The sequence below is a fragment of the Chiloscyllium punctatum genome, chromosome 9 (genome assembly GCF_047496795.1).
Source record: "Chiloscyllium punctatum isolate Juve2018m chromosome 9, sChiPun1.3, whole genome shotgun sequence".
NCBI classification, from domain to species: Eukaryota; Metazoa; Chordata; class Chondrichthyes; order Orectolobiformes; family Hemiscylliidae; genus Chiloscyllium; species Chiloscyllium punctatum.
In genome coordinates, this window is record NC_092747.1 from 115976994 (window position 1) to 115990125 (window position 13132).

General features: G+C 42.4%; 1 protein-coding gene across 3 annotated transcripts in view; it reads right to left on the minus strand.

Moving 5' to 3' along the window:
- Positions 1–13132, minus strand: part of LOC140481036 (uncharacterized protein C3orf85-like) — a 39084-nt gene that overhangs the window by 16441 nt on the left and 9511 nt on the right. For 2 of the 3 annotated variants that reach the window (XM_072576635.1, XM_072576634.1), the window contains exons 3-4: positions 9682–9816; positions 3305–3441 (exon numbers count right to left, since the gene is read on the minus strand). In XM_072576635.1, the coding sequence (XP_072432736.1) occupies positions 3305–3441; positions 9682–9816 (272 nt within the window). The remainder of the gene's footprint in view (positions 1–3304; positions 3442–9681; positions 9817–13132) is intronic. The other variant, XM_072576636.1, reaches the window with a different exon arrangement.

Below are 13132 nucleotides of genomic sequence, written 5' to 3' on the forward strand. Positions count from 1 at the left end.
TAGGATGAGGTGAGGGAAGGGGAAATGAGGAAGCTGTTGAAGTCCACATTGATGCCCTGGGGTTGAAGTGTTCCGAGGCGGAAGATGAGGCGTTCTTCCTCCAGGTGTCTGGTGGTGAGGGAGCGGCGGTGAAGGAGGCCAAGGACCTCCATGTCCTCGGCAGAGTGGGAGGGGGAGTTGAAATGTTGGGCCACGGGGCGGTTTGGTTGATTGGTGCGGGTGTCTCGGAGATGTTCCCTAAAGCGCTCTGCTAGGAGGCGCCCAGTCTCCCCAATGTAGAGGAGACCACATTGGGAGCAACGGATACAATAAATGATATTAGTGGATGTGCAGGTAAAACTTTGATGGATGTGGAATTCGGGTGAGATGTCCAGCCAGGTACTTCATGATGTAACAAACAAAAAAAAAGTCCCATTTTCCAGCTAAGAGGTGAATTGCGAGATGAGAATTCTTGCTCATGAGCAGTGAGAGATTATTTGCATGGATTATCACTCAGTTTATGTGTTTACATGAACTATCACTCTCCACGTCACCTGTTCGGATGTCCAGCTGCTCGGTCACATGTTTAAAACTCACATCAAAATTGTTTAAATTAACAGCTACAATGATGTCTGCATGCTCCCTGCTTCTCAGGCAGCATTTGCAGCTTCTGTTTGTTTGGCCTTGAGTACATCCTTGCCAGGAGGGCAAACTCAAATGGTTACTCCAAACATGCCAACTCCAAAAATGCCCATTTTTTTTGCACTACGAGGTAATGTGAGAAGGACACCAGTTATTAACTACAGGAATAAGTTAGTAGAATGTCAACCTGAAATAATTAAGCTTGGAATTTTTAATGTGCTCAGCAAAATTGTATAAATTATGTTTTCATTCCATGTAAGATGAGTGTCTTGCAGATACCCCCTCATGTTGGATCCCTGGATATAATTGAACAATTGTTACTAACATTACCCTACCCACCCGATCCTTTATTCTGTATGTTTAAGAACAGGCTTCCTTTAGTAAGGCTGCCTAATGTTTGCACATCAGAGTCATTCACATTTCCTCAAAATTCCAGGACATCAGCCACAAATAGCACAACAAAATCCAAGTAAGAGCAATGAGGTTAGAAAGGCTTCATGCAACAGTCAAAACCAGAGAAATAATGTCACTTAAGTTTACAATCAAGAACTACATGTCCCCTGTACGTGTTTAAACAATAAGGCTCTATGCTCATCGTCTGTTGTAAGGTGTATTCTGATTCTGTAATCAAAATGGGGAAACTGCATTCACAGTAAAAGTGAGTCAGACATAGGACAAATGCACTACTCAATATGATGCATTTATATGTGGATGCAATTGGTAAAGTTTTCCTCTTAATTTTGTGTGGATGCAAGGACACTGTGACAGGTACTTCAAAGCTTCCAAGCTTGATAGCTATCTGAACTCATTTTCATATTTCTTCAGTATATGATGAACGTTTGCAAAGCTGTGAAAAGGTATTAATGCAAAGATTTTAAGAATTAGCCACTCAGAATAATTCAATCTTGTTCTATTCTCATTCAAGTGTGCTCTTTGTAATAGCTAAAATAAAAGAAATGTGATTCTGCAATCCATGCTGAGAGTGTAGCCTGATAATGGCAGAAATCGGAGAATCAAGGTTCACATCTTCATCTCAGGCCACGTTCAAAGACGACTCTCAGTCGAGAGTGTTAAAGCAGTGAACCAGTCCATCTGCTTTTTCTTACTAAAGATTGTCCAAGTATTGGGAGTTTCATTTTTAAATCAGCAAGATTGTCAAGAAAAAATGCCACCATTGCTATATTTTTGTTAAAAAATTATATCATTCAGAATATGATTGTCATTTAACAAATCTGCTATTTCGCAAAGTGCTTAAACCATTCTAACATGTATCAAGAAAAGTAGGATGGACTGTGTCACTACCTAGTGGAAGTTAAAAGAAAATTCAGCAATGAACACAGGTTACTAAGGCCACAATACAGCAAGATTGATTCATTAACTTGCAGCTCTGTCCAACAACTCACTTCTTAAAGTTTGCCATTGCTAAATAATTCTTTTGAATGACTGCAGGCAAATTAACAAGTTGTATTGACTTGCATCTTCTCATGAAGCACAAACAATGTTGTTGAAACTGGTTGCAAACAGTTCGATCAAAAGGAATCTTAAATAGACTAAAATGCGAAGAAACATGACTGTTGTTAGCAAGTCAAAGAACTACCCAGTGCACCAACTTCTCCTGTAGGTATACGATAAAATTGATCATTAACAAACTACAGCAGTAAGTCTGTGAGACGTGGAGGCTGGATTATACATTCAGGGCAGCTTTCTCATGCTTCAACGCAAATGTCAGGATCAAGCCTGCCTCAATTTTGCTGAAGAGCCCTATTTAATTACGATAAGGTAAGACTGCAGTGTTTCTCCCTTAGCAGGTCTTGCCTCAAAGAGCTGTCAACTAATTAGGGGTAAGTCAATTTGCAAGTACTGGTATCACCACCAAGAGTGGTGACCACTGCCAGCACAGCCGAAAGTCTGGAAGGAAGGGAAAACTTGTTATGTTGTCATCTGGGAACTTACCATGGCTTTCTGTAAAGCCTCATCCAGGTGAGTGTGGAGGTATGTTGGATGGGGTGTAGGTGATTGGGGGAATCTATGATGGAAGATCTGCAATTTCAATGGGGCCCAAAAAGGAGGCAAGACCCCCCCCCCTTTCTCGGAGGAACACCTTGTAAAACTGTCCTGCTGGGCTGGGAGTCAGGCACTGACTCTCCTACTTCCTGCTAAATGGCATTAGGACCTGAAGTCAGCTTGAATCTCAGGCAGTGTGCTTCCTCCAGCATGGAAGGAGGTTGAGTGGGGACTGGGAACAATGGGCACTGCACCTTATTTCATAGATCTACTTTTCCACCTGTGGGTGTCCCACTGAATTCAGCCAATGATGCTGGAAAAACACACTCTCATGGGATAACTGTCACATGTTTGGAAGCAGCATGTTAAGTCTCCAATTACTCATACAGAGATTACCGACATGAATTGGTCTTTATATCTACTCTCATTTAAAACTTAACCTCGCTGCAGTGACTGACTCAAGGGATCAATCAAGAAGATAAATTCCTCCAGGCAGACAAACCTCCCACTCAAATCTCCCTCAGTGTGCCAAAGGACAGCCCGTTGTATTGTGGGGGTGATTTTCTAAATGACCTAAGTTATTTCTTACAAACATACACAAATCATCCCAATTTCTGAAGAATATATGGGTGAATTATCTCACTCAACCAGGTCAGTGTTCATCATATATAAGACTTACGTGTTCTGCATGAGTGACTCCCCATACATTATTTGCACTGTTTGGGTCCCAGTATCCTTGCATTGTATTAGCTTGCCTTTTGTTCCGGATGAAGTGATGGGCTTCCTCATTAGTCAAAAACGGTGCAGCTGCAATCCCTGACAACAGACAATAATGTTAATATCAACTGCACAACACGAGGCAAGATGGTAGCATAGTGATACCATGACTGGAACAAGAACCCAGAACCCGAGGCACGTTCTGGGGACATGAGGTTGAAACCCAATATGGCAGGTGGTGCAATTCAAATTCAATAAAAATCAAGAATTAAAAATTAGGTCATCTTAGTGGCAACCAGGTAATCATTGCTGATTATTGTAAAACCCATCTGATACACCAATGTTCTTTAGGAAGGAAACCTTCCATCCTTACTTGATCTGACTTACACACAATCCAGACTTACAACAATGTGGTTAACTCTAGAAAATTAGGGATGAAAGACAGATACTAGTCTAGCCAGTAATGTCCACATCCCATGAGGAATACAATAATATCTCTGGAAGACTTAAAACTATCTGAAATAGACAACTATTTCCACTTTGTGCTGAGGTAGCTAGTCTCAGCAAAGGCTAGACACGTGACAAGTGGTTGAAATATTTGCAACAAAATTATATGATTTCCAATCATGTGTGGAAACAGATACTGGATGAGAACTTGCAGCTGCAAATAGTTTGTTGTCATGTCCAATCTTGACTTTCCAAGAAAAAAACAACCCATTTAGACAAGGTTGGAGAATAGTAGGAAAAGTGCTAGGAAAAGTATAGCAAGAAGATTTCACTAACCTCAGGAACAAGACAGATAACAATAGAAGAGGGAATGGTACAAGTAAAGCACACTGGTCTCTGTCTTTATTTTCTGGTCTGCATCACTGCCGTATCAGACAGCATCTTGTAATTAATACAGTTATATTTGTTGAACAATTTTCAGACCGATTATACAAACTAAACTATAAGATACAGAGATCTATTCCACACTACATGCCAAAGATAGAAATACTTCTATCCATCACTATATCATTGCATTACAAACTGGTGTCTCCCCAAGAACATACTTTACAGCATGGCTAGCAATAACATGGTGTCCTGCAGCCCACTAGACTGTCCCACATGCAGGTTGGATTCACTGGGATGTCCAACAATACATTAACTTTGACTATAATTGTGCTGTTGGACTGAGTAGAATTACCTCAGAAGATTGACCTTCTAGTCCATGCACTCATTGCATTAACGTTAAACAAGCTAATCTCCTCCTTGCTGTTATCATTAAATCCCTACAGTGTGGAAACAGGCCATTTGGCCCATCCAAGTCCAGATCGACCCTTAGTAGAGTAACCCATTCCCCTACCCTACACAAATGCACATAACCTACACATCCCTGAACACCATGGGCAATTTAGCATGGTCATGGACTGTGGGAGGAAACTGGAGCACCTAGAGGAAGCCCACGCAGACACAGGAAGAATGCGCAAACTTTACACAGACAGTAGCCTGAGGCTGCAATTGAACCCAGATCCTTGATGCTGTGAGACAGCAGTGCTAACCACAGAGCCACCGTGCCTCCCACTGTTCTGGGATGTTGCCTTTCAAATGGCCATGTGTACTCAACTGGGCTTTCAGTGAAAGACTGGAGTGTTTTCTTCAGCGTGTGGAAGATCGTCCAGGTGATGGATCCTCTCAAAGCTTAGAAACCAGTTATGCCTCTTTGCCTTTCCTCAAGTGACAGTGAGATTAAGATTCTACAGGCGCCTCAGTACTTGGCTTAACTTGTCATCCTCCATGTCCCAGCTTCAGTGGAGGAACCAGCAGGCTATGGGACAGAAAATTACAACTGAGTCCGAAGCTGTCCCTAGCCAATATACACACACATACACTTTCCCCGGGAGTTGAAGCATTGCCCAATTTAAGTGAATGCTGAGGTTTTACTGATACTGAGGTTTTCCTGATACCATGAATGCTGTCTTAGTTCTACTTTTGTTTGAATGCTGTTCCAGAATACTTAAAGCAGCTTAAATAAATAAGACATAATACATAAAAAACAAACTTCTAACAGAGGCAGCAGTATTTTCAAAATGTGTTCCAAGTCTACAAAAAAGCAAGGAACCAACTAAATTTGTATGCATTTACAGTGCTAACTTTGTGAATTAAAATGACTAAAATACCATTGCACATCAGCTAGAGAAATTTTAGAATTTCAATGACACATTTAAACAACATCTTGTTTCTTGAAACCACTGTCTTATCGCATATACCACAGTGTTACAACCGATCTCCCAAAGCTAATTATGTCTGAATTTAGTGCCACAAATGCTCTTTCCTTAACTAGTTTCCCTGACATCAGTTAATTCATCTTCATTGAAAGCACTTTTCTGTGCATTAGATGTTTGAGAGTAGCAGTCCTAATCCATTACTCAAACATATAACTTAAATTAATAGTTTAGTGTGGTACCGAGGGATTGCTATATTTTCAGGTACAGTCTTTCACATGAGATTCAAACTTAATTGATGATATCTTCACTTGGAAGTTTGAACATCAGGAATAGGTCATTTCCATATGAGCAATTGGAGACATAGCATTCTGCTTCCAACATGTGACAGTTGTCACATATAAATACATTTTTGCAGCATCACTGGCTGAATTTTGTTGGACACCCACTGGTGCAAAAGCTAGTCGGTCGAATAATAAAATAGGGTGCAGTACCACTGACATTGCCCAGTCAACCTCCTTCCTCTGGTGGCAGGGTAGATGATGAGTGGACTGTCTGAAACTAATGCCAACTGCAGCTCCCACCACCACTCCACTGCAGTACAGGGTTCTCCCAGTTAATGTTCATGTCTTGACCAATGCCACCAAGAGCAGATTAACCAGCAATTTCTCAATTTCTCTAGTTGTTGTTTGTTGGATCTGACTGCAACATCTTCTTTAAAAAACAGTGGTTTTAATCACTGAATGCTGCACTTGATCAGTTGGGAATGGTGAGTGGTAGCATTAAATTGGAGAAGGTAACTTAGCAGTATGAAATCTCTATTCATGCTCAGCCTTTATCAACATTCAAGGCAATCAATACTCCCAATCAAGATAAGTGTCTATTTTAAATGTAAATGCCATGACTTGTTGACATGACCAGCACAACACTATGTTCACTGGGAATCAGGGGGACATTCCCAGCAAACCTCCCTTCCAAAGCTCAGTGGGAGGGAGAACAACCACAAAATGCAAATTAATCTTTTAGACATTGTGCACCTGGAGAATCGAGCTATCTTTAAATGCTTCAAAGAAGCATTTGGGCACCCCCTGCTGTGATTACTTCGCTCCTTTCCCACATTTGCATCATCTCTGCAAGCAGTCCCTTCCCACACACACTCCCTCCACCAAATACCGTAGCGCGAGGTCAACTCTGTTCAGTCCTAGCAACATTTTCACTTCACACCTGCTGACTCTACATCGTTCCTGCCAAATTCAGGCAGGAAGTAACTATGTTTTAGTCTTTCATAGGATGTGGATGTTGTTGGCTAGGCCAACATTTATTGTCCGTCCCTAACTGGCCAGACAGAAGTTCAGAGTCAACCACGTTGCTATGGATCTGAAGTCACATGTAGTCCAGACCAGGTAAGGATGATAGACTTCCTTACATAAGGGGCATGAGGATATCAGATGAGTCTTTTTCCTGACAGTCATCATTCGACACTTAATCCCAGATTTTTTTTAATGAATTCAAATTCTACCATTTTTCATGGCAGGATTGTAACCCAGGTCCCCGGAGCATACACTGGGACTCTGGATGAAGAGTCTAACAATTATAGCACTGTACCATCAACTCCCCCTAATGTACAATATTAACTTCTGCCCTGGCTGCTCAAACAAAAATGTTGTTGCATTCTCTTGCTCCAGGCGTGGTGTCATTTGAGCCACCCAGGTCATCCCTGCTAAATTAGAATTTAAAACTAGCTCAGCAGTTGTGAAAGAGCTTTTAGACTTGCGGAAGGTGCCATCCAAAGAACCGGGATTTTTAAAAAGTTGCTGTGATTTTGTTATGGTTTGCTATGATTGATATTTACTGTCAAACTCTAAACACATTTAAAAGGTGCTTTCTTCTTGAACTGTTGAGAAACAAAGCACTGGAAGCCATTCAGCACCAACACAAATTCCTGGTTACATCACACCTGGGAGTACTGAAAGCAGTTCAGTGCACCACATTTTTGGAAGGATAACATTAGCCCTGGAGGGAGTGCAGCCATGATTTACAAGAATGATATCTAATGTCATCGGTTTAAATTGCAAAAGGAGATTAGAGAAACATTTCCTGAAATTTAGAAGGGTAATTTGCTCAATGATTTCAAGATATTAAAGGAGAACAGAAAGGGTAGATTGAGATAAACTACCATTGCTGGTTGCACAATTGAGGACTGGTGTTGTATCGAAAAATTGGAACGAATCCTTTCAGGATTGAAATTAGTAATCATTACATTCTGTAATGATAGTTGTTTAATAAGGGCATTCGATTTTCAGTTGCCATCATTTGATTTTAATACTTAGCACCTTCAGGAAGTAGAAGGAAAAGTACTGACTTAAAATGGTCACAGCAATCAGCTAACCACAAGTTAGCTCAGCTTCATGAGATAGACAAAGCCAAAATGAATGTTTTCAAAAGGCTTTGAAATTGAGAACCGTATTCCCTGTTTGATTTCTACCTCTATGGACTTTTAAAATATTTTTGAGGTAAAACAATTGACCCAGATATGGGAATACATGAATGAACTGCACTTCAAGCAGCAGATTTAGCTCAGCAGCAAAGAAACATACAGATTTGTGGGTGGAGCTGGAGAAGGCAGACCCTTCCACTCCTTGCTTTCTCTTGATGCTAGTGATAAAACAAATCGGAAAAAAAAAATCCATTCACCAAGAAGTTAAAGATATAGCATCATGTTTATGTTATGGTTGCATTCAATTTGATTGCCTGTTTAAGGGAAAGGAAAACCTTAAGTGAATCATACATTCTCACAGGATTCAATGTTAAAGTCAGACTTAAGATATTTTGGACATTTTGCACAGAAAAAACAATATACAGCCCATATACTGTTCTATACCTGTGCAATGCTGTGCATTATTAGCTGAAATAATTTTCAAAATGAACTAGGTTTCCAATTGATAAAGAACTAGCATATTAATTGAAGAGAAAACATTGCAATTTACAGAATAGGTTTTAAAATGGGCATTTCTGGTAACTCATGCCATCGAGTCATACAGTCACACACCCTTTGATCCAACTAGTCCACGCTGACCAAGTTCCCATACTAAACTAGTCCCACCTGCCTGCATTTGGCCCATATCCCTCCAAACCTTTCCTATTCATGTGCTTATCCAAATATCTGTTAAATGCTGTAACCGTACCCACATTCACCACTTCCTTTGGAAGTTCATTCCACACACGACCCACTCTCTGTGTAAAAAAAGTTACCCCTCGTGTCCCTTTTAAAACTTTCTTCTCTCACCATAAAAATATGTCTTCTAGCTTTGAACACCCCCACCTTAGGGAAAAGACTCTTGCTATTCACCTTATCTATGCCCTTCATGATTTTATAAACCTCTATAAAGTCACTCACTTAACCTTCTATGCTCCAATAAAAAAGGTTCAGCCTATTTTTATAACTCAAACCCTCCATTCCCAGCAACATCCTGGTACATCTTTTCTGAGCTCTCTCCAATTTAATAACATCCTTCCTATAGCAGAGCGCCCAACAAATGTGGGTGGCACGGTGGCACAGTGGTTAGCACTGCTGCCTCACAGCGCCGGAGACCCGGGTTCAATTCCTGCCTCAGGTGACTGACTGTGTGGAGTTTGCACATTCTCCCCGTGTCTGTGTGGGTTTCCTCCGGTTTCCTCCCACAGTCCAATATCAACAAATCCAATTTAAAATTAAAAGCCATTCAAAATGAGAAGGAAAAGCTAAATGTGAAGGAATTTGCATTTTTTGAAGACTGGATCATGTTAAGCAACCTTTGTCTTTCTCTTCCTGGGATGTTCTTTTCTGTTTCATGCCTCACAGTCACTAGAAACCCAGGAGTGGGAAATTGAGGATGCTCTAAGTTTCCTCAATGGGAGTTACTGCTCCCCCCATCCCTCCTCCAGCTCCTGGTATGTGAGGGTGGAGAACCCTCAGGCTGGGCCCTGAAAACAAGAAGTTGTGACGACAGCACTGCCCACAGTGCCCAGTTGTCACCTCTGGTGCCATCTGTTCCACTCCTAATCTCAGCCATTTATACATTCCATCCTGTTCCTGGATAGGAATCTCTTCCCTGCTCTATCTTGCCACTGAGTAGTCAGAATACCCTCTTCTCACCTTGATCCTCATTCACGTTCCTCCCCAGCTTCAGTGCAAATGGATGATGCCAGAAATAGTCTGAATACATCAGTGTGGTGACACCCCTTTTTCCCTCCGCCAGAGTTGTATCTTGGAGGTAGTTGGTACACTGATCTATGACAATGATATACAACCTCAACATCAACAATGCACACAAATGACGTTCAAATGATGATGGGTGATGCATGTCAGAAAAATAAGATGAAAATAAAGCAATGCTAAAATGGGGCAACTCAGAGCGAGGATTGTATCGACAGTATTTGTTGTCGCTGAGGATTAATTAAACAATCAGGGTCTCATGTTAAAACCTAGCCTCTCAATGATCCTCAAAGGACTTTAAACTGCATTTTTATCTGCCTTTTCTTGTCCTCTTTCATTGTTAAACTTTATTCTTTGTATTTGTGTGTTTGCTGTCCCATATAGCTGAGCTCTGAAAGGAATTCAAGTCTTTGTTGTGGTCAACCTAGGAGGTTAACAAGAGAGGAGTTGATATTACCTCTCCAAATTTTACTGATGATAGACAGTTAGAACTTCCTTCTACAACTGTAAATGAGGCTAGATGATATTGGAAATATTAAATCAGAGATTGATCATTCTTTATTGTCCAAAAATAGAAGGAATGTGAGACAAAGTGGATGTGGGAAATTAGGTGGCAGATCAGACATGCTTTCATTGAATGATGGAACAGTCACAACAGTCCAATAGCCCAATTTCTACTCAGAGATCAGTATGATCTGAGCTACTGCAATCTGTGTAAAGAAAGTGCACCCACAACACTGCGAGGTAACAGTATTTTGGCTTATCTCTGAAGAAGGTTAGTAAGTTTGCGGATAAACACTAAGGTCGTTTCATTTGTGGATAGTGCCGGAGGATTTTGTAGGTTACAGAGAGACACAGATAAGCTGCAGAGCTGCACTGAGAGGTGGCAGATGGAGTTTAATGTGGAAAAGTGTGAGGTGATTCACTTTGGAAGGAGTAACAGGAATGCAGAGTACTGGGCAAATGGTAAACTTCTTAGTATGTAGATGGGCAGAGAGATTTCGGTGTCCATGTACATATATCCCTCAAAGTCGCCACCCAGGTAGATAAAGCTGTTAGGAAGGCATACAGTGTGTTAGCTTTTATTAGTAGAGGGATTGAGTTTCGGAGCTATGCGGTCCTGTTGCAGCTGTACAAAACTCTGGTGCGGCCGCACTTGGAGCATTGCATACTGTTCTGATCACTGCATTATAGGAAGGATGTGGAAGCTTTGGAAAGGATTCAGAGGAGATTTACAAGGATGTTGCCCAGTATGGAAGGAAGGTCTTACAAAGAAAGGTTGAGGGACTTGTGGCTGTTTTCATTACAGAGAAGAAGGTGGAGAGGTAACTTAATTGAGACATATAAAAGATAATTAGAGGAATGGAAAGTGTGAGCCTTTTTCTGAGGATGGTGACGGATAGTACGAGGGGGCATAGCTTCAAATTGAGGAGTGATGGATATTAGATTAGATTAGATTACTTACAGTGTGGAAACAGGCCCTTCGGCCCAACAAGTCCACACCGACCCGCCGAAGCGCAACCCACCCAGACCCATTCCCCTACATTTACCCCTTCGCCTAACACTACAGGCAATTTAACATGCCCAATTCATCTGACCTGCACATTTTTGGACTGTGGGAGGAAACCGGAGCAGACACAGGGAGAATGTGCAAACTCCATACAGACAGTCGTCTGAGGTGGGAATTGAACCCGGGTCTCTGGCGCTGTGAGGCAGCAGTGCTAGCCACTGTTTTACTGTGCCGCCCACAAACATAGGACAGATATCAGAGGTGAAAGTGAGGACTGCAGATGCTGGGGATCAGAGCTTAAAAATGTGTTGCTGGAAAAGCGCAGCAGGTCAGGCAGCATCCAAGGAGAAGGAGAATCGACGTTTCGGGCATAAGCCCTTCTTCAGGAATGAGGAGGGTGTTGCCAAGCAGGCTAAGATAAAAGGTAGGGAAGAGGGACTTGGGGGAGGGGCGTTGGGAATGCGATAGGTGGAAGGAGGTTAAGGTGAGAGTGATAGGCCGGAGAGGGGGTGGGGGTGGAGAGGTCGGGAAGAAGATTGTAGGTTAGGAAGGTGTGCTGAGTCTGAGGGTTGGGACTGAGACAAGGTGGGGGAGGGGAAATGAGGAAGCTGGTGAAATCTGTATTCATCCCTTGTGGTTGGAGGGTTCCTAGGTGGAAGATGAGTCGCTCTTCCTCCAGGCGTCGTGTTGCCATGGTCTGGGGATGGAAGAGGCCAAGGACCTGCATGTCCTTGGCGGATTGGGAGGGGGAATTAAAGTGTTCAGCCACGGGGCGGTTGGGTTGGTTGGTGCGGGTGTCCCAGAGGTGTTCTCTGAAACCAACCCAACCACCCCGTGGCTGAACACTTTAATTCCCCCTCCCAATCCGCCAAGGACATGCAGGTCCTTGGCCTCTTCCATCGCCAGACCATGGCAACACGACGCCTGGAGGAAGAGCGCCTCATCTTCCACCAAGGAACCCTCCAACCACAAGGGATGAATGCAGATTTCACCAGCTTCCTCATTTCCCCTCCCCCCCACCTTTTCTCAGTCCCAACCCCCAGACTCAGCACCGCCTTCTTGACCTGCAATCTTCTTCCCGACCTCTCCGCCCCCACCCCCTCTCCGGCCTATCACCCTCACCTTAAACTCCTTCCACCTATCGCATTCCCAACACCCCTCCCCCAAGTCCCTCCTCCCTACCTTTTATCTTAGCCTGCTTGGCACACCTTCCTCATTCCTGAAGAAGGGCTTATGCCCGAAACATCGATTCTCCTTCTCCTTTGATGCTGCCTGGCCTGCTGCGCTTTTCCAGCAACACATTTTAGGATAGCAGAGGTGGCCTTTTTACTGAGAGTAGTAGGGGCATGGAATGGCCTGCCTGCAATAGCAGTAGACTCACCAACTTTACGGGCATTTAAATGGTCATTGGATTGGCATATGGATGAGAATGGAACCGTGTAGGTCAGGTGGGCTTCAACTTGGTTTCACAGGATGGCAGAACACCAAAGGCCAGTACTGCACAGTAATGTTCTATGTTCTATATTCTAAAGGTTATCAATATATGTACAAATGGAAGTGGTACATGAGGGGAAACTGAAGGTGCTCTTGTTACAGGTATTTGTTCTGATTTGAACTATTTAGAGAAAATTTAGTGGAACTATATCGAGGAAAATTGACCCCACTTAATTTCGGACTAACCCACCCGATGCACATTACAAATTGTTGCACCCATTCACTCATTTCAATTACAATATGTGCTGAACAGATGATTCTTTAGCAAACTCAAACAGCAAAGTCACAATGATAGAAATGTGCCCTAAAACTATTACCATTCTAATTGCAACCAATGTTTTATTTTAGCCAGACTTCTACATACTAATTATAAATTGAAGCAGATAA